Source organism: Sardina pilchardus, chromosome 19 (genome assembly GCF_963854185.1).
Source record: "Sardina pilchardus chromosome 19, fSarPil1.1, whole genome shotgun sequence".
Taxonomy (NCBI): domain Eukaryota; kingdom Metazoa; phylum Chordata; class Actinopteri; order Clupeiformes; family Clupeidae; genus Sardina; species Sardina pilchardus.
In genome coordinates this window covers 12,191,143-12,216,722 of record NC_085012.1, presented here as the reverse complement: position 1 = coordinate 12,216,722, position 25,580 = coordinate 12,191,143, and the positions used below count along the sequence as shown (strand labels likewise).

At 40.5% G+C, this 25,580-nt stretch overlaps 2 protein-coding genes across 6 annotated transcripts; one reads left to right on the top strand and one right to left on the bottom strand.

The window, feature by feature from the left end:
• Positions 1 to 2,668: 2,668 nt before the first annotated feature.
• tfap2a (transcription factor AP-2 alpha) lies at positions 2,669 to 14,787 on the bottom strand. 4 transcript variants are annotated; one of them, XM_062521142.1, is made up of 8 exons: positions 11,786 to 12,179; positions 10,076 to 10,489; positions 9,242 to 9,277; positions 9,066 to 9,117; positions 7,275 to 7,500; positions 6,682 to 6,800; positions 4,989 to 5,130; positions 2,669 to 4,196 (listed from the first exon to the last, which is right to left on the bottom strand). In XM_062521142.1, the coding sequence occupies exons 1-8, from the start codon at positions 11,810 to 11,812 to the stop codon at positions 3,908 to 3,910; spliced, it is 1,305 nt and encodes a 434-aa protein (XP_062377126.1). In that variant the 5' UTR covers positions 11,813 to 12,179; the 3' UTR covers positions 2,669 to 3,907. The 4 variants fall into 4 exon arrangements, with proteins under 4 accessions (XP_062377126.1, XP_062377125.1, XP_062377128.1 ...); XM_062521141.1 differs by lacking the exon at positions 11,786 to 12,179 and adding an exon at positions 10,931 to 11,752; XM_062521144.1 differs by lacking the exons at positions 9,242 to 9,277; positions 11,786 to 12,179 and adding an exon at positions 14,734 to 14,787.
• Positions 14,788 to 21,552: 6,765 nt separating this feature from the next.
• tmem14ca (transmembrane protein 14Ca) lies at positions 21,553 to 25,527 on the top strand. 2 transcript variants are annotated; one of them, XM_062521146.1, is made up of 5 exons: positions 21,553 to 21,694; positions 24,482 to 24,588; positions 24,701 to 24,802; positions 24,939 to 25,026; positions 25,303 to 25,527. In XM_062521146.1, the coding sequence occupies exons 2-5, from the start codon at positions 24,510 to 24,512 to the stop codon at positions 25,358 to 25,360; spliced, it is 327 nt and encodes a 108-aa protein (XP_062377130.1). In that variant the 5' UTR covers positions 21,553 to 21,694; positions 24,482 to 24,509; the 3' UTR covers positions 25,361 to 25,527. The 2 variants fall into 2 exon arrangements, with proteins under 2 accessions (XP_062377130.1, XP_062377129.1); XM_062521145.1 differs by lacking the exon at positions 21,553 to 21,694 and adding an exon at positions 23,831 to 23,983.
• The last annotated feature ends 53 nt before the right edge of the window (positions 25,528 to 25,580 follow it).

Below are 25,580 nucleotides of genomic sequence, written 5' to 3'. Positions count from 1 at the left end.
ATTGGCATTAGTCTATTCTCAAGTAAATGTTATATATAGGCCTATATAATGTTCATATATAGGCCTATATAATGTTTTTATAATAGACTAGGATCACAGTTGCCACGGGTCTCTCCTACGACACGCAAACAATATTATGCGGTAGGCCTAAATAACAATTCTGTAAATTGGCCAAATCCTTACGTCAGTGATAGGAAACATGGGAAAACATGGAGTCTCACAGTAATGCAGGTCTGGGCATTTATGCCTACCAGGCCGCCGTCATATTTATATTTTGATACACAAAGTAGCTTAACACTCAGGGACTGTTCGAAACATGCTCAAGGACTGTTTGGAAACGCTGACACTGTCTTTGCTCGTTAAGGAGCTATGGATAGGTTGTGATTACAAGTGAAACATATTGGGTTACAGGTAGCTAAGAGGTTGGTGCGATTACAGATTACCTGTGGTTTGCTGTCTCAATTTAATGAATCCAGACTACAGTCTAAAGGCATAGTCATGCGCGCCTGCGTGCTTTGGGCTACTGTACCCGACACGCATGTGAGCTACAGCGCATGTCTCCGCGTGCCTCAGTGTCTGCTACAGTGTGTGTGTGTGTGTGTGTGTGTGTGTGTGTGTGTGTGTGTGTGTGTGTGTGTGTGTGTGTGTGTGAGTGAGTGAGTGAGAGAGAGCGAGAGAGAGAGAGAGAGAGAGAGAGAGAGAGAACTTGTCAATAAAAAATTAGCTGTAACGCCCATGCATTTTGAAATGAAACTCGTTATAATTCAATGCTGTAAAACAGATAATGATTTGGGGAAACGGCATAAAAATATGCACAAGTTAATTATTGCAGTGGAACCAAGTGTAATTGATATAGTTCCTACCAGAGGTTTCTGAGAGAATTAAACACATTCAGCAGGGTATTCTATGGAGCAATCGAATCTCAGTCCCAACCATTTTTACATATAGTTATATATAGCTCAAGGGCATTTTAATGTGAAGGTAGTTCTGGTCGAGAAATGTGTTTAGGATATAGAATACATGCTTATAAGCATTGTAACACCGAACAGTCTAAGTTATAGTTTTGTCAACAAACGACTGCATGGCATTAATTGCATCCCTAATGAAGGCTGAATGAATGAGAGGTTGTTTATCATTATTTGCAACAAAACATTCATGCCTGTGATGACGCCTATTGTGAAAGATACCATCCCAAATGCTTTCGTTTCGCTTACAGAAAAATAAAATATTCATTTAACTCCGGTACATTTATTAATTTGAATTAGCATTAATGGCGTATGTGAAGAAACCTCTAATTCCAATGAATATTGCTTAATACGATTTCTTCTTTTAAAATGGCTATTTATGCTTTCATTCTTTCCCTCTCTCCCCCTCTCTCCTTCTTCCAGCAGGAGCAGCCGGGTATTCCTCTTTCTGAGCGCGCTTTTGTGCCTGGGGTTAAGATCCCACACACAATCTGAGACGCAGCCAACAAAAACAGCCCTGACAGACAATGCCTCGCTTCACCTGCTGCAGTACTGTGCATTGCAATTATGCCAAGGACATGTACAGTTAGGCTTCATTCACCTTATTTGAAAACAACTGCCTCCGAATTAAACAGCCTGTCTGGAGCTAAAAATATGCGGATAACAAATGACCGCTATGGTGGAGAAAATCCACTCACGTGTGTATGTGTGTGTGTGTGTGTGTGTGTGTAGGCTATGTGTCTGTGTGTGTTTTCTCTCAATGCCACCACAACCAAGAGCTGCTGATGCTTTAGCTGTGGCTGCACTTGAAACTAACATGGAGGCAACAGAGAGTGAGAGAGGACACACATATTCAACCGGGCTTGACTTGACATGCTTCGCTGAAGATTGATTTCGGGGTGCATGGTATCAATAAACAATCAAATTCAATTTGAGTTTTGGTTATATAACGCCGAGTTCCTGCACACTTGCGCGCACAAATAGTACACTACAAGGTGCGCTCACACACGTGCTAATTCCCATGAATAACAAATGACCACACTGGGCCTGGGATTAGAAATTAGATCAGACCAAAACATGACAAGAGCGGCCATTTTCCACATTCTTGAATGAGAGAGGTTGTTTTTCGTATTAACAAGATAATGCTGAAATTGGATTTTCTTAATTTTATTCGAACTGACTGCGATGGAACCAGACTAGACATTCCTTTTTACAATAACAAATATCTGACCAATCTCTGACTTGAGCCCATTTTTGAAACATGACGCCTACCTCAAGTTGCAATGAAGTAAAAAAAAAAAATAAGAAAGAAAGAAGGAAGGAAAGACCAGGCAAAGGAAACGTAATGATCCTCCGCATACGCATATATCTGACTGATTTTAAGAGGAGTTTGGCTTCAGGGCTGAAACTACACACACGCACTTCAAACACATATGAGTGTTCATTGTTTTGTGTGTCATTTGGCTTGGTAAAACGCCCAGCGCCGTGTTTGAATGATCCTGTGCTCTGAACGAGAAGTTTAAAGTAAGTTTTTTTTTATTATACTTGAGGGAAACAATGGGTTCAACTGCTTATTGCGAAGAGCAACCGCCAAGGGAGAGTTAAACTCAATTACTGTAACCGTGGTGAATAAAAAAAATGCCAAGCACGAAACATAGCCGGGCGCAGGAACCGCTGAATAAAAATAAAAGATATGAGCAAAATCAACATGAAGCGTATCAAATATTTATTTTTTTTCTGGGCAACAAAGGACTATAATACATTGACAGGCATGGGAACTATTGCCAGCACAGGTCTATACAATACAGCTAAAACCGCCTCCAATTTGGACATTGGACATACAAGATATCAGATGGTCCCAAATGTTTTGAATTTCTCCGAACAATTAAAAAAATTCAAAAGACAATATCCATTTATTGCTCTTATGGTGCTTGAAGGGAAGAACAAGAGGTGAAACGTATTCTGATTGGCACAACACATGAAAGCTTGTATAAAAACAAGAAAATAGAAACACAAACAATTCTCATCAGGGCTCTTATGTTTTTTTTTATATATATAAAACTGAATGGCGTAAGGATGATATTGAGATGGAATCTTTTATTTCAATTCAATTTGTTCACTTGCTTCAATGTCGCCTCAACATGCTACAAGAGGGCTGAACTGAAATATCCCAGAGAAAAAAATACCCCAAACTTCTCTTTTTCTAAGAACCATAAAACCACATGAAGAACTAACCGAATATTTAAACCCACTAAAACAGGAGGCACCAGATAAATAAAAAAAGAAGTTTCAACAGACTCACCATATTTACAATTCCCATTAAATTACACATAAATAAATATATACATACATGAACACAGATTCCCTCATACAACCGCGAATCGTGTTGAAATTCAAAAGTTCAAGTTGGTCGCTCAGAGTGAAAGTCTTTTTTTTTTTTAAGCTGAAGACATTGTATGGAACCGTGGATCATTTTTTCAAGTTTATTATTCACAATACTGATAAAAAAAAGAAATCATCCTTTTCCCACTTTTTTGTCATGTGGCTACAATCGTAAATGAAGATATTGAGGGCTCGCTGGATATCAGTCCAATGTAGCGCATGAAAAAGGGGGAGTGTATTTAAAGTTATCATGTGGTAGACCGTTTTTTTTTTCACTCTCTCGCTCTCTCTTTCTTTCTCTTCTCCGTTACACACTCACGCACACACAGCACTCTGTAGCTGTTCCTTGGTGCGTTTTCGTGAGTTTCGCATGTGTCTCTATCCTCTTCTTGTTGGGAAGTGTCATCTCCCGTGAATCCAGGGTATAATGACGGTCAAAACAAACGAGTTGTAAGGTGTAAGGTCTGGAAGTGGCACGTAACGTTGACGTCTTGATCAATAGTATTTGTATTTTAATATGTATTTATAATATTTATAGGGATTTCGAAAGAATGGGGCAATCACTTTCTGTGTTTCTCATCTTTGTCTCCGCCTTTAGAGCCGCTGTCAGAGTGGCTGTTGGGATTGTTGTTGAGGTACATTTTGTCCATGGCTTTTACTGCCTCGGTTAGATAGTTCTGCAGCGCAGTGAGAGCTGCACACATGGCCGGGGTCCCGAATCCGTGCGAAATGAGACTGAAATGGGTCAAACAACTCTGAATCCCTGGCTCAAGAATGGGCTGTGGGCGAGAATTCCCCAAGGGCGAGCGGTCCTGGGAAAGCAGGTCTGTGAACTCTTTGCAGATTTGTCTAAAAAGAAAGACAAATGCAAACGCATGAGCTGTCGGCGTCATTCATTTAATTACACATGCAGATGTCAAGCTGGTTCCTTTTTGGGGTCAGGCCTTGAGCCGGGCCAAACTCAAGAAGTTGAAAAAATAATGTAATGGCAACGTCTGTCATGGGCACTGTCGTCAGTGTCAGGGTTGGGGTTCCCCAGTGGCCTCTGTGTTACTTTTGACATTTGATTACACTGTCAAAACACGGCCATAGACGTGAACCAGGTTAAATAAGTTTATGTTCATATCAGTGGTAGACCAACTAGGCCTAACAGGACTGTTGCCAAGACAGATCACCGTCTAAACAGTGAGACTACATAAATGTTTATGCTCATCGTTATTATTATTATTATTATCATTATTTGTTATTATTATCATTATCATCATAATTATTAGACTATTTTTATTATCATTGTATGTGGTTCCTCTAGAATATGCCTCCTCTGGAGAACGTTTTAGGGCTGAGCACGTGTCTTCTCTGATGACTACACTGAAGGCAGCGTGCATTTTAATTGGCTGCTTAACTACAGTCTACCACTGCATTTGTCTTAAACCTATATCAACCTCTCAAAATGTTATGAATTAAATCCAATAAGTTATAATAATGTCACGACAGTATTTGGAAACATGCCCATGACAATTGTGATTTTTCAAATGATTCAAAATTTGAAATTGTAAGACACTTGAAATGCAAGTAAAAGACGATTATCTGTAAACATGGCAATAAGTCATTGAAAATCTGATATTTAAGTATGGAACTTACTTTGAAGCCAAAAGCATGTTTTTTCTTTGGACTTGCTCATTTGGGTCGGAATGCTGACGGTTTACATATTCAGCTATTGCCTTGGCGGGGAACTCAGTCTCGCATACATAACCGAAATCCCTGGCAAGATGCACGGCTTCGCCTAAGAGGAAAAAAACGGGGTTGAGTGTGTAATATATTGCTCTAAATTACTGACATCAAATATGGACCAATTAACACTTCCACTTAACACATTATTCATCTAATTAATGTGATCGGCCAAAGAAGGCCCTGCTCTGTGAGGCATCAATTTCGATACACAGCACCTGCATCCTCAATAGCACAGTGGGATATGAAATATTGTGGACACTTCACTGTGGCTGAATTCATTCTTTTGTGCGTAAATTGCCAAATATCAGAGAACGTCATAACATGATAACTGCAAATACCATTCGACTGTGGGCGTTAACCATAAACAAAGCACTGATTCGTGATGTCTCCAAACAATATTGGTTGTCTGACAGATTGACAAAATTCAGGAAAACAATTTCAAACGGCTACAGATAAATCTTACTCTTACATACTTTAGCCTTGTGAATTAAAGGCAAATTCCATTGAAGTCGCCCTATTTTGTTGATTTTTTCAAGTCTTTGGTTTTAATTTCCTGAAACAGTTGGGTTTTAACTGCGGGGCTTCCTGTCATAAGCTTCAAGTCCGGAAGAACGCATGCGCCAATTAGCATCAAAGCGCAAGTCCAGTAAACTCGTTTCCATAAAATGAAGCGGATCATAAACAATAACAGCACTTGAGAAACGCAGTGTCCCTTCACTAAATAACCGACTGCCTCTGACTCCCCAGCCCCCACCTCCTCCGCTTTATCACGAAGGAATCATACATTTCTTCAGGCTCATTACCATACAGCACCAAATTTCAGTGAAGCACAAGGAATATTGCATTCAGTCTTCGACTATAATGATTAACAGGAACCAATGAACCGTCCCAAGCTTTCACCTTTAAAAACCCACAGCTCACAAATACCACCGCACTGAATAATAAGCTTCAACTTTGCAAGCAGAATGGATTTATTCTACAACAATGGCATCCTCACACTGCAACATAATTAACTCATTTATTTTTCATAATAAGCTCACAACCCACAGGTCAGTTTTATTCCATTAAAACACCATGCGCTAAGCCACTATTAACTGACTGCTGTGTAACAACTGGAGTTGTAACACAATAAATAACATTCCTACGATTTTGCGCCGCCATGGTAGTCATTATCTGTTACATTGGTGGTTAATTAGTTATCTGTCTAACCTCTACACAAATGCAGCCATTAAATAAGCAATCCATGATGCTACCAAGACAGTAAAAACAACAAGGACTAGCCATCTGGCGAAAAGTAGGCCATGTAAACTGTCATCCAACTCTGCAGCCTTGCAGGCCTACATTTGATCGCAAAGCTTCACATCTACCCACAGGTAAGTTAACTTCCCCCTCTTCCTCTCTATAATCGCCCAAAGCTCCCGAAATTATTGTCATCCTTTTTCTTTGAAACACACATATCCTTCATGCATTGTTGCTTGTAGGGCACACTCAATCCAAATTATACGGATGAGCGCGTATGCTGATTTGGAATGGCCCCCATGTAACCGCTCAAAGCACCTGCCATCACGGGCACCGAACTCGTATCATTTACAGTTTTTCTTACCTTCCACGAGTGACGTCAGCAGGGTTACGTTGGCGGCCTTGCGTCTACCTGCAGGTAGATTTAATCCGATTTTATCCAATTTCTCTCGTAAGGATCTTCCTCCGTTCTTGGATTTGGCCCTGTGGGTAAAAAAAAACAAGGTTTTAGGTTTGCCATTTTGTGTCTCAAGAACGGTCAATAGCTTAAGCCCTGAACAAGGAGCACATCGAGATCTGGAGTTGTATTCTATATTTAGGCGAATGTACGAATTGTTATACTAATAGTGTTTCTGTCTTTACACAGTGATGATACATCTCGATGGGTCTGCGTAATATGTGGCCTATTTCTATTGAAATTCCGTTACAAGAGTTAACATTTAATTGTATTCTGATCCAAGGCATTTTATTCTGCAACTAGGATAGTCCTACATACAATGCAGTCCAAATCACGTCTTGAAGACATAGGCCTACATCTAATAGCAGTGATGTTTGAAGAAATAAAACGCCCGTGAGATGGGCTGCCATCTTGGTTATGTTTACGCACAGGGCAGTGGTTGCTGTAATGTAATTATGGATGGCATTTAGAGAAAAAAAAATCTTAGAGGTCCAACTCACCTTCTCAACACCCCGCCGAGTAGAGAGGCGTTTAAGCATTCAGGCGGCGAGAGGCGTCTCTGCACTTCCGCCACCGTGACCTTGTACTTTGATGTTGAACTAAGAAGAGACAGGCGACCCGGAACCGAACAGAACACTTCGTTTCCATTCACCACTCCACCAAATAGACCATCCTTATTAAGAGGGATGGCCGAGACGTTGTTGTTCTTAGATAAAGAAACAGGCCCTGCAAAGAGAGAACATGGACATGGTTATAGAACTTCGATTTAAACCAGGACGACAAAGCAAAAGATGAATTACAGTCCTGAACCTCAGAGCAGCCAAATTGTGTAGCTCGAGTGTGGTGCCTACCCTCATCTCAGAACACGCGGAATCAAAGGCAATATAGTGTTATCGGAATGAAAACGCCGAATGAAAGAAAATAGATTCGATAGCAGTGCCTTTTCATGCATCTTATGAATGTAACTGCTTGAATGTGCCTGGGGTAATGAAGTGGCCTACCCATCAAAATATTTAATATTATCCCAACCCTATGCGCGGGGAATATGATGGCGAGAAGTGCACAGGATTGCTTGGAGTCTGACATTAACTGCAAGACCCACCAAGGGGCCACTGAATGAATGAGACAAACAACGCATCTGTAAACAATATACGAGGCCCATGTATAATTTGTGTGAAGCTAATTAAAACAGCAACGAAATGATGAAAAAAATTGGTTGTTCAATAATTAATGTCAATACGAATTGTCAACACTATATTGCTTTGACGTTATTTTTCGCAGCTTGATGCGGTGAAAGAACGCAGTACGAAGACTACATCACTGGAGAATTTGTTTGCAATTCACAAGGAGGGCATGCATGGTTCATAAGCATGCACTGAAGGTGCTCATGCACGCACCAACTCGCGCGCACGCGCTTGCACGCACGCACACATACACAACGCATATCCCACTCGATCCTACGGGCCAGATGATAGCATTGTGCGTGTTATTTAGTTGCAAGGGTTACCCCTTTGTGAGTGGTAACCGGAGACAAAGGCACAAGCACTTTCGGATAGATCACTTGTGACATTAATAGCTCAAGGGAGGCAAATAGAGACAATAGCAGTTAAACGAACTCTTGAGATTACTAATATCAGAGCCAATTATCATGTTGCTGTGGAAAGAGCATCTCTCAAGATTCACCACCTTCAAGATTCACTTTCTAATTTTGCCAGACAAGAAAAGCATCGTGCAGCGAGATAGCCTTATGTGTCGTTAAAACCAAGCCAGGGGAGATCACATTTTCAGCAACCAAATTCCTAGCCTGTGAATTTCCTATTTTTATGTGAAACTATGCTTCTGAATCCACATATATCCAACAACGCAACGGGGATCAATGTAAATTGTGGCTTAGATGAGTTGCCTTGAAGGATATGTAAAGATGAGTATATAATTTCGGGGATTTGCTCATCTGCTCGTTGCGTTCCCCCCTAGTGTTACACATAGCTTACTCTACTAAGAGCTGCCATTTTAGATTTAGTCCCGAAGCGTGGAGAGCAACAAAAGATAAAACAAGTGCTATCGCATTAACAGACTGTTATATAGGGCGCATCGTAGCAAGAGCCTAGCCTACTCCTCAGGACTCATGCAAATTGATGGCGCTGTATGCCGAGGCACCGGGCTCTAACTCAAGGCCTACAAATTAGCCAATTCCTTTGCAGTGCAACAACCCCTGAGCGCTACCAGTGACGGCTGTGCAGCGTTGCCCTGGTTATGGAACGAGGCACGGTATTTGGTGGGAAATTGCTTACCTTTCTTAATTACAGTCTGATCTGGGATGTGGATGCCTTGATCTTCGACGTGCTGAAATGCAAAATACAAAGCAAACATTAGTGGCCTTGTGGAAATACTAAGAAATAATAATGTCCATCTGCTTGGCTTTCACCAACATGTGAATGTGAATGAATATTTAAATCAGAAGACTAACCATTTGAAAGCAAGCCGCTGAGTACAAGGCCAGAGACTTCAATGTGGAAAAACAAAACAAAATATTGATTTTTTTTGTGGTGCGACTATAGATTAAATTAAATGAGGTATGGGTGTAACTGACGAAATAGAGAGGGTGAAAGATGTGATCAAATAAATGCACTATAGCACATCGAATTCCCTTACTTGAAAAAAATATTCAGTGTTCATTTAAAATGTAAATAAAAACCCTACATGGATAGGCACGCATCAGTTTCAGGGGCAGGCAAGCTCATAAAGTAGGCTAGCCTATACGGACTGCACGATGCATTCACATTACGCCCAACAAACAAAATAATATAAAATAAAATAAAAAACACACACACATATGCCGACATTTGCAGAAATATCCATTATAAGTAATTCAACTAAACAGCTCGTATGTTCACCTGCAACTGATATTTTAGATAACAAAACCAACACAGCTTTTAACATATACTTTTAATGGTAATTTAAAGAAAAAGTATGGTAGCTGAGTTTAGGAAAAAAGTATACAATGATAAGCCACGTCTTAAAATTAATAGGCTGTTTAATGATTTAGTATGGTAATACAAGACTTTTCACGGGTGTGATGTCCTCCTCGAAAGAAATATTTAATTTTAGTGTGTAATTCATTTTTTCATAATTTGTCCACTACAGTCCATGTTTTCCTACAGTTTCAAAAATAACCCATTAATGGAAACAGATAACATCACCATCAAAACTATAATACCATGGATTATTGTAGGTTATATATTTTTTTTCAGTAGTAATTTACAATCAATGTGAAGTAACTTTAATGGACAAGCCGTCTTACCTGAACATCTTCTAAAGAATGAGGTATTCCATGGATGGGGATATCAGAGATTCCTGTTTCTATTCCGTGTCCCGAAGGAAGAAGCACTTCCCTCCGGTACTCCCTGCACAGCTGATGTGGCAGGCGGTGCTGGTGCAGCAAGCTGGTCTCCTGGCTCTGCCTCTGGCCTGGCCAGCCCGGGTGCTGTGGCTGCGGTTGGGCGTGCAGCGAGTTGAGGGAGTACGGGTCGTTGACGTGCGAGTAAGGGTCCTGAGACTGCGGGTAGATGGGCTGGTAGGGCGGAGGAAAGTACGGCGGCTGGAAGTCGGAGTTCGGGGTGTGGGAGAGCGGTGGGGCGCTGGTGTAAGGAGACTGGCCCACGCTCCCCAGCTGAGGTAGCCTGGCTGTCCCATTGCTGGTACCGTCGTGACGATCCTAAAAGAAAATGGTACAATTAGAATCTCTCCTATTGAGCAAATATTCAAGCCATTTTAAGACCAACCTAGTCAGTGCTACAATGACTGTTGATCAACACTACTACTACTAGGCTACTACTAATAATAATAGTAGTAATAATAGTAATAACAATAGCAAAAAAACGATAATAAACTATTGCGTAGTCGTGACACCGTTTAAATTATTAAAGATTATTTCTGAGGATTTTCCATTAATATTTATTTATATTTAACTGACGTTTGGATACTGCATTTTCCAAAACACGACAAAAAAAAACACTAAATACATGAACCCTGAGTAAAACCATGATGCAGAAATACAATTTCTTTCCCTTCCAAACATATTTAACAAGAAAACAAGATTTTACAACGGCATAAGTGCAACATCCAAGTCCAGTCTTCACCAACAAATACTACTCACCATCGCGGAAAAACTGTGCACTAACATCTGCGAAGCTTTCCGAGCAGTTCAAAACGAAAGAATTTGAGATATAAACCGCTGACAAAACAACGAAAATGAACGACCAAATAAAATAAACCCAATGCGGATTCTTAAGCGAGGTGGCGGTGCCCAATCGTTCAGATATGCACAGCAAACGGACGATAATCCATCAGAAGTGGGTAAAATTCCTGCTGCCCTTCATTTGCTGTGAAAATGCAGCGTTGTTCTCTTGCGGGTTATTGTTAAAGTTTCTTATATCCCTTTTCCGTCTTCTTGCTCTGTCACTGAGCTGTTCCCTCGCTTGAGCTCATATTAGCAAAGAGCTGCCTCTTCCCTTGGACTCCTAATAGCAGATATTCATGACTATTAATATTACACGAATACTTAATAAGGGAAGAATGGTCGGAAATCGAGCGTGAAGCGAGGAAGCAACTCAAGGCAGAGTCTGCACTAAATGACGTCCATTGAATGAGGAATCAGTATATCTAATCAGAGATGGGGAGAGAAAGAGAGGGAGTGAGGGGAGAGAGAGGGAGAGGGAGACAAAAAGAGGGACATTCTCTTGCGTCTGACGAATCAGAGAGAGGGGGGAACATTTTAAAAGGTTCGAGGGCAAGCAAAAGTGAAAGAAAGGCAGAATGACGGAGGCAACGACGAAAGGAAGAGCTAAGGAAGGAAACAATGTGAATCTCTGCTTTTTATGAAAACCTAACTGAGGCGCATGGGCACACTTGCTGGCATATTTTTAATGTTCATAAGGTGGCAGTCTACGCGCTCTCTTCTATTGTTTTTTTCACTCTTTTTTTCCCTTCCTGTCGTTCGCTCTCATTTTACCTCAGCTTCAGACGTCTTGCATTCCATGGCCTGTAGATTTGCTCCAACGAATCTATCCACGGCTATACAATCCAATGTCCAGCGATCGAGCTTTTGGACACTCGGAGCATATATTCCAAAGTTTTCTTACGAATCCACTCTCTCTCCGTACAAACACATGCACACACAAGCACTCATACAAACGCGCCGAGAGAGAGGAGGGAAAAAAACCCTTCCCTGGCTATAGACATGCGATCATTTTGGGTTACCGGACGCGAAACAGAAGTCTACTTATGAAACAACTTCACAAAAAAACAACCTCTTTCGATTAGCACCGGCATATTCGCCGAACAGGAAAAACGAAGCGCAAAACCAAACACATTGAGAGAAGCCTCGAGTTCCTTTACTGCTCACGGCTTGCCTCCTGCACACCAGACGAGGGCAAAACACGTTCAACTGGCTGCACCACTCCGAAACAAGTCCCAAATATTAGTGCCAAAACTTTTTCTCCATGCAGTAATCATGGCCAACGCGCAAAGTGCACACAGGCTCAAAATAGACAGCATAATTTAATACACTAAATTAATATAAAGTAGCTTAGTTCATCATTAATACTGTGAATTATGAGTTGATTAAAAAAAATGTCTATATTTTCAAATATATTTTTATTTGGTATTACGCACACGTTTTACAATTGTCACCGTATCAAGTAAAAATGCGAAAAATGCTATTTTGTATTTTGGTGTAATTTATCAACAAAGTAGGCTACATGACAATAGTTTTGACAACATTTAAACTATCATCATGACATTTCTGTAATTCCTATTGCAATATACGATATCAATAACTTTTTTAAAACAAGGTGTAAGATATCTACACTATATTACACATCCGTTAACATCATGCAAACATGTTTTATTCTTTTAATAGTGCTGATACATCTGTGCAAACGTGCTGAAATGTTTTGCATTTTCATGCAAAATTGCAATGAAAGTCAGACTAAACTTCTTACCTCGCAGTCTTCATATTTAATATTATCAGTTAATTTCCAAAGCATTTTCATCGGCTGTGAGTATATGAAGTGCGCCTGATCTTGTTTTTACACAGTGAATAGCGCCCTGGATTGGATGGGTTTTTGGGTAAGCTCGCTCTCTCTCGCGCTCTCAGATCTCCCTCTAATGGTGGAAGAGAAAGGCTCGCGCGCTACTGTAATAACACTCGCATTCCTCATTAGCATATCAACAGCCGCTTTGATTCCTCTTTGCCCAACACCAATGGACAGCACAGGTACAAAACTGGGACGATACCTTGCTTGCCACGGCTGTATGTATATTTAACCTCCCACAAAATATGAGCTGTAATCACGTGTAGATATCAAGACAATTTTCCCTTGAAAACAATGACTATTAGCCTATACAAAGTCTCCCAGACTGCTGGGACTTGACTTCAGCCAAAATGGGATTCTGTCTGAAAACAACTTGATGCCAATGACATATAGACATATTATGCTGCCTTTTTCTGAGACTTCTCTCGGTATTTAGATCATGACATTTTAAATAAGTGACACATTTGATGAGAATGATACCGACAATGGTGGCGTCAGGATTTAAGATCCCATTATTACTTTCTCACAGAGAGCGTGCCACCTTATGCAAATACGCAGTCACTTTGTCGCCTTTAAACACTTTGTAGCCTGTCTTATTTTCATAGACTGTTGTTTTAGTCCCATTGAGATCCGAGATTCAAGAGCAGACCCTGCACTGTTATGCAAAATAGGCTAATTCTGGAGCGAGTGTACGAGTCTATTGACGACATGTAAGGGCACAATTCTAGAAATGTAAATAATTAACACAACAACATGGGTTGTTAAATTTGAATGAGCCTCAAGAGTAGTTAAGTTTAGCCTTTCTCGGCGGCGTCGCAAGCACCCCAGGTTGCGGGTCAAGAGACAGGTCTCCAAACTCCAAGGCGTTGGCCTACCTATACCCACATTACCATTTTTGGTGGAGTAGCTCTAAACTAGTTGTCATGAATGAGAGGCGAGTGAGACAAGCCTGCAATGACAATGAACCCCGAGAAAGTTGCATTAAATCTCGATGGGTGTGTGGGTCTGTATGTGCCTGCTTGGGCTTTGTTGTTATTTGGTGGGGGTATGCTGATCTGAAACTACACTGCAACAATCAAGTCTGTCTCACTACACCACAGAACTTGTTTTTTCTGTTTGTTTCACACAGCTTTAGAATGTAAAATCGTACCATTGGTGTAAAACAAGTGAGACGAAAGCTGACAGAAGCATCATAGAAATGAAGGGAAAATATAGTCCTAACATCGTAAATGACATGTCTGCTTGCAAACACAAAGCGAGCATTTTCCATTCAGTCAACGGAAGAAAAAAGTCTTGTTTTTCAGCTGTGTGGATGAATAAGTCAATTCGGATGAAACAAACTGTTGACAAATCTCAAATCAGTGGCAGTGGGCCATATCCAAAGAATTTGACAGCTCGATATCCCAAGCTTAAATCTATGAATTACATTTTTCCTATCATATTCATCAAATTCCCCCTCCAGTAGACTTGATCTGTTAGCGTGCATTTCACGAGGACACGTTTCCAACTGCTTTGCGCAGCGCATTAGGAGGCCTATGGCCCATTATATTGGTTTTGTAATTTGAGATTTGTAATAATAGGAAGTCAGCATGAACAGGCCCACCTTTCTATGGTTTGCAATTCAATTTCAACTTCAGAATTACTTCTAAACGTTCACCTCAGTAAGTTTGAAACTCTTGCGTCGCCGACCAATACTTGAAATAGTTTGGGGTATCGGTTAAAATGACAGTCACTCTAAAACACATTATGTTCACTGCATGTTGGGCATGGCCATAGAAAATCGACACTGATTAGACAACACATGTGTAAAAGTGGCACCGCTCGGTCAGCATAGACCGTTGTGTGAAAAAGAAAAGGCACATACCTGCCAGTCCCCCATTTTGGCCATAACGGACATTGTTTTTTTGCCGTCGGTCTTGATATGTAAGCTAGATCACACGGTGTGTTATCTCATTGAGCCTTCGGTCCTTACGCCAATATCTGTTTTTACCTGGACTGGATGAGCTCACCTGGCCGTAAAAAAAACAGAAAGCCACTCTGGTACGCATGCGCATTGCGCTTGGTGTGTAGGCTATACTAAATTACCTGAGTTCAGAGACTACCTGAGGAGCTAAAGCCAAGAACGTCTCTCATATACTATCCCCCTTTGGATATCTCCAGATGTTAATCTGCTGCATCATAGTTCTGTATCCTTCCCATAAGCATCTGGCACCTCTCAAAAATGCATAAAAAATAGGTTTGCCCAAAGAGCGCACTCTGTGGTTAACGGTGAAAGAAATGTCTGTATGTTAGATTTGTAAGCCATAGAAAACCAACCAAAATCTATGATCTATGTGATTACACTTTGACTGCTAGATTTTAGAAAAGCATGGTAATATATATATATATATATATATATATATATATATATATATATACATATATGGATAAAAAGAAACAGTTCAATATTTCTTTGCGCAGGTGTGTATACTTTGGGCTTTGCTTTTTTTCGAAAATAAATAAAATATGCATATAATGTCAACAAATCTAAAAGTATATCTGTCTTGGCCTCTGTCTTTTACCCACACAGACGCACGAGAAAAGCGTTTGCATCATGCGCCAGTTGTAAGTCTATAGGCGATCAATAATTTATAATCGGTTTCTTTCTTTTTTTTTTTTTTTCAACAAAAGTAGGCCTATGCGGACCCCCTCGGGTCAAATTTGAATGAGCCCAGATCCTAAGTACATGACTGGTTAGAAGAGCAACACGTGCACTCATGGAGGTGAGAATAAGTTCAGAGGTCTTTTGTATTAAATGACCAATATTTAATGACCAATTAACATTTTTTTGTGACATCATTTTCATGCAAAAAATAAACAAACAAAACACAAAGGAATGTAATGTATACATGTTAAAGACGTCAAACATTTTTGTTAAATGAAGATGAATATTTTTCACCTGTATGTGCACTGTTCAGGCTGTTTGTCTGCTCTGAAGTGGTTAATGAGGACAGAAGCATGCGCTTGTGAAATTGTTCCTGTTGCATCAAATACAACTCTATTCTTTAAATTAACGATTAAAGTGACAATAGGTAGGCTTCAGCCAATTCAAACATGAAATATTTTGCAATTACCAAGTGGATTGCATCCAAGTTATAAGAAGTCGTCCCATTTTGGATATGAATAGCTCAAATGCGCATTTAACTGAACAAGACCTCTTGTTTTCATTTCCTAACAGTCCATAGAAAATATTTTACTTGTACTGAAATACTTCTAGAATGTGCTCCAAATACACCTAACTCAATGTGACCCCACAATTGGAGCCTAACTGTCGCGCTAAACAGTAAGTTATAAAATTGTCGAACAATATGTTCGGTTTTCTGTTCTTAGTTAACACTAAGAAATCATATTCACTGTTGTAACTAATGGCAACACCTATTTGACTTTTGCCAACGACAATCTAATGAGCCCTACCATGTTATAAATGCAAACGCAGGAAGGTTATCCCCTGTTCTCGGTTTGGTAAAAAATAAATAAATCCTTACACTGCATAGACAAACGGTGCAAATCAACAACATTTAGTTTAAATATTAATTTTGAATATTAATCATGGGACTTCCCACAATAAGTTATCCAAACTCTGTTTCTGGAGGAACCGAAGATGGTTTCTCAAAAGTGTGGTAAACGATCCAGCTCACTCAACAGCCTGTATAAGGTAAGGCGTCTACTGTATTAAAATTAATATAATTTGGCACGATGCACAATCCACGATCATTGGTTCTCTGGCGCCATCTTTCGTTTCTGAACTCAAACGACCTACTGACTGCGAGTGAAGAGCGCAGACACTATGATAAGGAACCGACTTTTGTGCATCATGAATGTATTTGAGACACACATTTCTTAATATTCCTAAAATCTGTAGAAATGTGTGATAAGCCCATGCTGCCAGTAATAGTTTATATAGGCCTTATAAAATGTCCACTTTAGTTTTCTAGCTACGTGGTCATTCAAGGTGAGCTGCAGGCAACTCGCAACGGTTCAACATAGTATCCATCAGGTAGCATAGGCTGTGTGGGAACATTTTCTCCATCGTAGTAGGCTAACGGTATGTTACTAACTGAACAACTACAAGAAATAGTTCATTTCGTTTCCTCAAAGTGTTGATGTGGGGTTCTTAACGACACTATAGGCCTACGGATGATATAGGCTATCAATAGTAAAAAAAAAAAAAAAAACCTGTTGAACCCCCTTTCCCCCGCTGTTTGCTAGGCTCTGCATGAGGGTTGTTGAATTGCCATCACACTCATTGTTCATCATGAACAACTTGCTTTCGAGTTTCGACAGCTGTCGCATGATGCATAGACAATCTGTTTTCAAGGCAGTTTGGGCATTTTTCTATGATCCACGGGCACCATCTAGAGGTGATTTGGCGTAACCTGCAATTGAACTTCACATGGTGGTTACTGCAACTAATCTAGGTGTAACTCATGTGGTTTGTGCAATTATGTCTGGCCCTTTGGTTATGGTTATGGTTATGGTTATTTAGCAGACGCCTTTGTCCAAAGCGACATACAAATAAATAACAATACAAATTAAATAACAGTGAACAATTACAAAAAAGGAGAATAGCAATATTATCAATAAAACAATCAATTAAGCACTAACCTAATGAGAAATAAAACAATGAAATGAGAATAGCAATAAAATTAGTCAAAAAAAAAAAAGTCACTCAGTTAAGTCACTCAGTTAATTATATAATAACAATAACTATAGGGTATGGCTAAATTTAAGGACAATAGCAGAATAAATGTCAAATTCTAACAATGGACAAATTATAACAAAACAATACTATTATACAAACCATAACACATAACAAACGCTCAAAAGACTAAGTGCATATTAAACAAATATGCCTTAAGACCCCTCTTGAAAGATCCAAAACTGTTGCTGGAACGGAGAGCACTGGGCAACTCATTCCACCCACACGGAACCACTGAAGAATAGGATCTACAGTTTGACCTAGCATGAATGGTTTGTCGACATAACAGACGCTCCTCAGAAGATCGCAATGGGCGGTTGGGAATGTACATCTTGATCAAAGAACTGAAGTAGCTAGGAGCAGATCCAGTCAGTGTCCTATAGGCCAGAGTGAGAGATTTAAATTTAATTCTGGCTACTATAGGGAGCCAGTGGAGAGTAACTAGGAGAGGGGTTACATGTGTCCTCTTTGGCTGATTGAAGACCAGTCGTGCTGCAGCATTCTGAATCAACTGTAGTGGTCTTAATACGCAAGCAGGTAGGCCAGCTAACAGGGAATTGCAGTAGTCCAGCTTGGAGATAACCATTGCCTGTACAAGAAGCTGAGTGGAATCTTGTGTCAGATAAGGTCTGATCTTCCTAATGTTGTACAGGGTATACCGACATGACTTTGCAATTGAGGCAACATGCTCAGAGAAAGTAAGTTGGTCATCAATTATGACACCCAAGTTACGTGCCGATCTAGTTGGAGTCAATGAGGATGAATCAAGCTGGATGTTCATCTGTTGGGGAATGGCTGTTTTTGCTGGAAACACCAAGAGCTCAGTTTTTGAAAGATTAAGCTGAAGGTGCTGATCCTTCATCCAGATTGAAATATCCTTCAGGCATGCAGAGATCCGATGGGAAACACTAGGGTCCTCAGGTGGGAAGGATAGGAAAAGTTGAGTGTCGTCCGCATAGCAATGATATTCAAATCCATGAGAGCGAATAATCCCACCTAAAGAAGTGGTGTAAATAGAGAAAAGGAGGGGCCCTAATACTGATCCTTGAGGGACTCCTGTAGTGAGGTCATGAGACTTTGATATCTGTCCCTGCCAAGACACGCTGAAAGAACGCCCTTTAAGGTAAGATTTGAACCAGTCAAGAGCTTTCCCAGAAATTCCCAGTTCATATAGTGTAGAAAGGAGAATGTCATGGTTAACCGTATCAAAGGCTGCAGATAAATCTAACAGAATTAACACTGATGACTGAGCAGAGGACTTAGCTACTCTCAATGCTTCAGTTGCGCATGATAAAAATAATGAAGAATAGGCTACACTTTGCAGAACAAGAGGGCCTCATCAACAACTTTAGTCAGTGATGTCAGTTTAATAACCTGCTTTCTAGGCTATATTTATGATAGGCTACTTGTATTTACAAGCCTACCTATTTCGAATACAAAATATGTTGTCATTTTATTGGGTTGAAGAAAATGGCTGCGTATTTTGGATCAAATTAGGTGTGTATTTTTGCAGTTGAAAAATACTGGCAAATATGTTTGTTAGCATCAATGCTTTTGGTGATAACATTGCAAAAGTGCAAAACAATGAATGTAGCCTCTGAAGGGAGATGATCTAGTGCAAGAAGAGTAAGGTTGCCAATGCTCACATTGGCCAAGGATTGGTCGTAGCTTTGGTAGGGAAATAAACGGGTCGTCCTGGAGATGTACACTTATGAGGACACGTTCGGATGAATACGACTTCACAACAATATGAATGAGTTTGTTCAAATATTCGACAATTTTGTCCTCCCAAAATATTGGAATAGATTGGACATGATGGTCATTTCGTCCATAAGCATGCCTACACCTATGACACACACTGTGCAGTGTGCACTCTCACCCTCACACCAGCCCACTCAATCATTCACATGGTTACTTACTCGCCCACACATAAGTTTGCCTGTGTTTGGTAGAACTTTGGAACAACTTTCACTGTGATGTGTAAGAATGTGTCCTCCACAGCGATGATACACAAGGCACCTCTCTGAGAAATCTTGCAGGGCAATGTTCCTGCTATTGCCATTCTGCCACGTTCCCTTTCAAATTGGGCAACTTATTTTTCTTGAGGCTTGAGGACTTTAATCATCAGTTGGCAAACTAATCTGATCATCCAAACGAAGTTTGAGGTTATTATTTTAAAGTAATAAAACTGCATTGGGTTGCTTTAAGTGCACATTCTGTGGTTCTCAACATAGGTTTGGTGGTTAGTTTTGACTTTTCGAGTACATCTCTGATCACAGTATTTAAGCTATGAGATGTAACAGGTGGGTCAGCATAGTTGACCTGTTGGACTGTTGATTTGCCAAGTAGGCTATGGCATGTTTCTAAGGCAGAGAAAAACTGTTGCTCTCAGACACTGTCCACTATCAATATAGTCAGTGTACTGATGTGGGAATAGATTAAATAAACAAACAGACAGAAGGTTTGCAGAGGGATTTTTAAAATAAAAAAAACAGTATTTTATGTTGATAAATGGCTATTTGTATGGGGGGGATGCATGGTGGAATCAGTTCTTGTATTATGTAGGCTCCAAATTCATGAACACATGGGGTGATATGTGTGAAAATGTTTTCTTCTAAACAATAATGTCTAATAATACTTATTTTCGTGTGCCATTTTGTCTTACACCATTGAGGGTTGAACAATTACCATAACTAAACCGCTCACAAAAAGTAAGGAAACTTGACTTTGGCCCATTATATCTCCACTTTAATAATACCAATCACTAAAGTGTTTTATGTCATTTTCACCGTTTATTAGTCACCTTTACAATGAGGTACAGCTTGTAAGCATTGGGCTCCCATGGAATGAGCAACACAAGCAAACGTGTAAGTAGTGCCAACGAAAAATGTGCCAACATGGCCTGTTATGCTGTTGGAATTCACCTTTGCTACTTCAAGCATTGACGATTGCACTCTCCCACAGAAATGAGGAAAACAAAACATGTTAGGCATACATTCGTTCATTTTATACTCAGTGTCAGGGTCCCCATAGCGTGTAGAGGATCCATATGCAGCCACAACAGCTTGGCACCTTCTTCTCATGCTGGTCACCAACCTGGCTACATTCTGCTGTGGGATGGCATTCCATTCCTCGATAAGGATCTGTAAAGTCAGCCAACCTGGTTCTGTTGGTGACTCTGGCACATACAGCATGCCCAAGCTGATCCCACAAGTGTTCAATTGGGTTGAGGTCTGGACTCACGTCACGGCAGGCCATTCCATCCTCTCCACTCCCCAAATTCTGGAGGTACTCTCTGATGATCCCAGCTCTATGGGGGCGAGCGTTGTCATCCTGGAGGATGGCATTTGGTCCCATATTCTGGAGATATGGAAGTGCCACTGGCTCCAGAATCTCATCCCGGTATCTAAACTCACCTGGTAGCACTTGAAGCCCAAAATGAGATGTCTGCCAGCAGAACCCTATTTCTGGCCATTTTGGCACATTTTTGGTTGGCACTACTCAGACATTTGGCTGTATTGCTCATTCCATGATTGCCCTATGCTTACAAACTATACCTCATTGTAAAGGTGACAAATCAACGATAAAAATGATATGAAACACTTTATTGGTTGGTATTACTAAAGGGGAGATATAATGGGCCAAAGTCAAGTTTCCTCACTTTTTGTGAGCAGTTTATCATATCAACATTAATCTGTGTATTGGTGTAGAAAGTAGCAAATATTTAAAAAAAAATTGGGAAGGGATGCCAATTGGGCAGGGACAGAAGATGCCATGGGTTAATGTTGGCAAGCTAGCTAGTTACAACGTGTTATAGCTTAGTCTAGGGTGCAGTGGTTTTGGTTTAAACATAGTTTATGATCACATAAGGCCACAAGATCATGTAGGCCTATACCATCCCCCTACAGCAGACGAAGGGCACCTGGGCGGAAAGAAGGCAGTGCGTGATTTCTCACACATGTAGCCTACACCTGCTTTTACACCCTTACCATTTAACATTTTGTTACAATTGATTATTTTGGAAAACAGTGGAGCGGGAAGACAATTCACAGGCAAGCAAGAGCGTGAGCCGGGAAACCAAAACACGGTAAACCAGTGAAATGTGATGTTTATGGAACGTTGCTTGCTCACTTCGAATGACGACGTGTAAAGGTTTACGCAGAGAGGGTTAATGCGGATCTTTGGTTTACGCGTGAGTTTTCTACAATTCATGCCAAGCGGGAAGTTGCTTTTAGCTTTCGGTTAACCTGAAGTTCACGCTACTAGTTGCCGATTGCATGACCAGCCAACAGGCCTTCACAGTTTTTGATGATGTTCCTTAACCAATCTCACCCAGATTAGCCTATTAGCCTACTACTCACCAACAAATTCGTCTGATGTGAAACTGCTGTTGTTTCAGAGGAACTGCACAGGCTTGGAGGTGGGCCGTCTGTAGGGGACGGCGTGATGCAGGCACAGGTGTAGCAGGCCCTTAGCAGCACTGAGTAGCCTGGAGTAGACAATGGACTAATTAATGAATGGCCCGTGTGAGACGCAAATGTAGAGATAGAAGTTAACCAGTCGGTGTAGATTCATGTTGCTCTGCACATGCGTAGGATAGCGCAGGTGAAATAATTGTAGCCTAGTGTGACCAATATGTGACCTGTGTTCTTTTCACTTCGTCAAATGGGCTTCACATCGGTATAAGATGGGACTGTGTTTGGTGGCCTATAGCCGACATTTCACTGTTTTATTTTATTGATGGCTATATGTTGTAGCCTATGCTTGGTCTATGCTCTGTTGCCTAGTGGTCCCACAGTTATCACTGAGCCCTTCACCCACACACACTAAGGCGACTATTTGTGCAGAATTCGTCTGGACACTTCGACTTTCAATCTCTCTTCAGTGTGTCCTCCTTTTTTAAACATGGTCCACACACAACAGTGGACAAATTCTAAATTAATACAATGCATTTTTCACTAAGCTTTAGCATGCCGTACGCTACACTCAGCAACCCTGACAACCCTTCTCCTCAACAACTTTCTTGGAGCCAATGACACACACACACACACACACACACACACACACACACACACACACACACACACACACACACAAAGTCATCCACAACTTGCCAAGACAGCAATCAGTCTATTCTGGATAAACATGATTATCTTACTCAGGCAAATGTCCTTTTTGTTTGGCAGAAAATGAAAGCAACTCTGAGCCAACAGCCATAAACTTTATGGCTAGATTTAATTCAGGCTATGCTTTGGTAGCCTATTAAGACTCTGCCGCTTCAGACCAACAGTTTTAGTTATTGGCTGTCCACTGTCCAGGCTTTATGAGCAGACACACATCATGTTGATGATGCTGCCTCATCCTAAGAGATAATAAGAATAGAATGAAGTTACTGACTGTATTTTCACACTCCTTATATTTGCAATCCCATTAGATGATTATATGAATCCTGAAATAGAGACACATAGTCTGTTGATGTAGGCCTACTACCCATATTTTCCACAGTGCAGGCAGAATGAGCATTATTCCCCAGCTGTGGTGAAGAATGTCTACTTGCTTTGTCATAGAAAATGTGCGCACATTTTAGTAAATTGTGCACTCATTTTTCTCAATTGTGTTCTCATTTTACAGATTGTATGCACAATTTAGAATATTGTGTGCTCATTTTACCAGATTACCTTCTTATTTTATTAGATTGTGCGCTCAGTAAATTGTGTGCGCATTGCACTGCGTGCAGACAATTTACTAAATAATGCGCACATTTTACTAAATTGTAGGCCTACACTAATTTCACAAAACATTTTTTGAGAACATAATTTACTAAAAACATGCGCGCACTTTATAGTAAAAAAGTGCGCGCGATTTAATAAAATGAGCGCACGTCTCTGGATAGAGCAAAACATGTCTTGCAATGACCCCTCCAGGGTTCCGTAGAAATATGTTCTGTAACTAGGCCTAGTGTTTTTGAATATAAGCTGTTTGCTTAGGCTACAGGCTAAATCTACTTTTTATGTAAGCCTGTCTCGGCCCACTACAGCGTCTAGCATAGTCTATGACATGCCACACCAGTTTATTAATTCATTTTACAAGACCACTTACATTCTTTAATCAGTCAGGGATCAGGTGTTCTGTTCTCAACAACTCCGCTTAGGGTCTTGTTCGGCCACCTTTTGAAAATGTTATCGGGAAGTATAGTTCCAAAAATACCAATAAGCATTAAGAAGATTGCACAAAAAACTCTCTTTCCCAGCAGCCTTCGGGAGTGTTGTTACGATGTTAGAAAGCCCAGTGCATTTGGTGTGCAGGCAAGGCGCTAGCTAAAGGACGTTTAGTGGGATAAAGGTAGCTTATTTGATCGTGAACGATTGAAAGTCTTGTGAGTATACATTGTTACATTATCAGAAGCCCATGTAACTATTCATCGTAGTTACTGTGGTTGCACTTGTTTGAGCGTAGTGTGAAACAAACTTAGCTTAATCTATGTTGTGTAAAGAGAATAGGACCTCAACCTCCAGGCATTTATTAAGGCATATTTTGCTTGGAATTGATTTAATTTATGTAGCCGACAGTGTAAGTTCCCGACTGTGATAACATCGCCAAGAAAGTCATTTGAAACGCTATATTGTTACAGTAATATGCTTTTCCGGGATGTTGCATTTTGGATCTCAATGACAGCGCCTACCCACGTTGCCCAACTGGTGTAGGCTACTACATGAACAAAATCCCTGTCCTAAGCTAGTCAAGTGTCAACGCTACACAGCCTACTATACAATCTATTTGGTCACGTTCACTATTTTGGTTCACTACACATGGATGTAGGCTAAGGCAAGTTGTTTAACTCTAAAACATGTTTACCTATTGATTGGCTTTGCAGGCTACGTCAACTTATCCCAGTGCTGAACATGCCGGAGGTCGATTGGGCTGGATACGGGTATGCAGCCCTAGTTGCATCCGGAGGAGTAATGGGATATGTTAAAGCAGGTGAACAAACATTGTTCGTTTCAATTGTGAAAGAGTTAGTGGTTTAATTGGGCAATGTGTTTCTGTAAGCTGTCATTCACGTTAACGCGTATCTCCTTATCTAATTCTCCAGGCAGCGTCCCCTCCCTGGCTGCCGGGCTCCTTTTCGGAGGGCTAGCAGGCGTTGGTGCTTATCAGATATCTGAAGACCCAAAGAACATTTGGGTGTCTTTAGGTGGGCTTAGGTCGATGTGAGACCGAAGTGTTTCTGCTCAAGCCTGAGTCCGAGCTTATTACAGTGCCTCATACAAACTGATAGTATGAACATTCATCTGATGTCTGTGAAATGTGTTTCTCTGTGCTCTCCACAGCCACCTCTGGGAGCTTGGCTGCCGTAATGGGGAAGAGGTTTTACAGCTCCAGGAAGTTCATGCCCCCCGGTCTGGTGTGTATTGCAAGGTATGTTGCTGTACTGCAGGTATATCTGCCATAGGAGGACAGTCAGAGATCTTAGATGAACCTAATCATATCTGTAATTTAATCAGAGTATGGATATTATTGCATGCACTGACTTGAGTTTATAATAACAGGCTCCTTAACGATCAGTAAACATTCTGTATAGTTGTTTTTTTTTTCAAACATTAAACTATCTGTCATGAAGCATCACTGGATCAGAAAGCGAAGACTTAATCTCGTCTTTATATTAACTACTCTATTTACTCTGTATCTATGCAGTGTCCTGATGGTTGCCAAGCTAGGTTATGGGATGCTGGAGAAGCCCCAGCAGTCATGATGCACTAAATGTCACCCTGTCACCCCCAACCTCAACCCAAGGATGGCTTTCTTGTATGTAATAAAAAATACACGTATGTGATATATACACTGATGTATTCCTACAGATTTTTTTGTATAAAGGTATAAATAATAATAATAATAAAAAGATGTTTGTAAAATAAGGAATTTTGTTGTGCATGTCATGTGTACCCTGAATGGCGTGGGACCAATTAAAAGAA

What these genes read in the sequence shown, in the direction of transcription:
- tfap2a (XM_062521142.1), bottom strand. Translation starts at nt 11,812, where the DNA reads ATGGAATGCAAGACGTCTGAAGCTGAG. An exon ending in GCAAGACGTCTGAAGCTGAG is followed by an intron (nt 10,490 to 11,785) that starts GTAAAATGAGAG and finishes ATTTTCTTTTAG; the next exon opens with GATCGTCACGACGGTACCAG. An exon ending in CAGCGGCTTGCTTTCAAATG is followed by an intron (nt 9,118 to 9,241) that starts GTTAGTCTTCTG and finishes TTTGCATTTCAG; the next exon opens with CACGTCGAAGATCAAGGCAT.
- tmem14ca (XM_062521146.1), top strand. Translation starts at nt 24,510, where the DNA reads ATGCCGGAGGTCGATTGGGCTGGATACGGGTATGCAGCCCTAGTTGCA. An exon ending in AATGGGATATGTTAAAGCAG is followed by an intron (nt 24,589 to 24,700) that starts GTGAACAAACAT and finishes CTAATTCTCCAG; the next exon opens with GCAGCGTCCCCTCCCTGGCT. An exon ending in GAACATTTGGGTGTCTTTAG is followed by an intron (nt 24,803 to 24,938) that starts GTGGGCTTAGGT and finishes TGCTCTCCACAG; the next exon opens with CCACCTCTGGGAGCTTGGCT.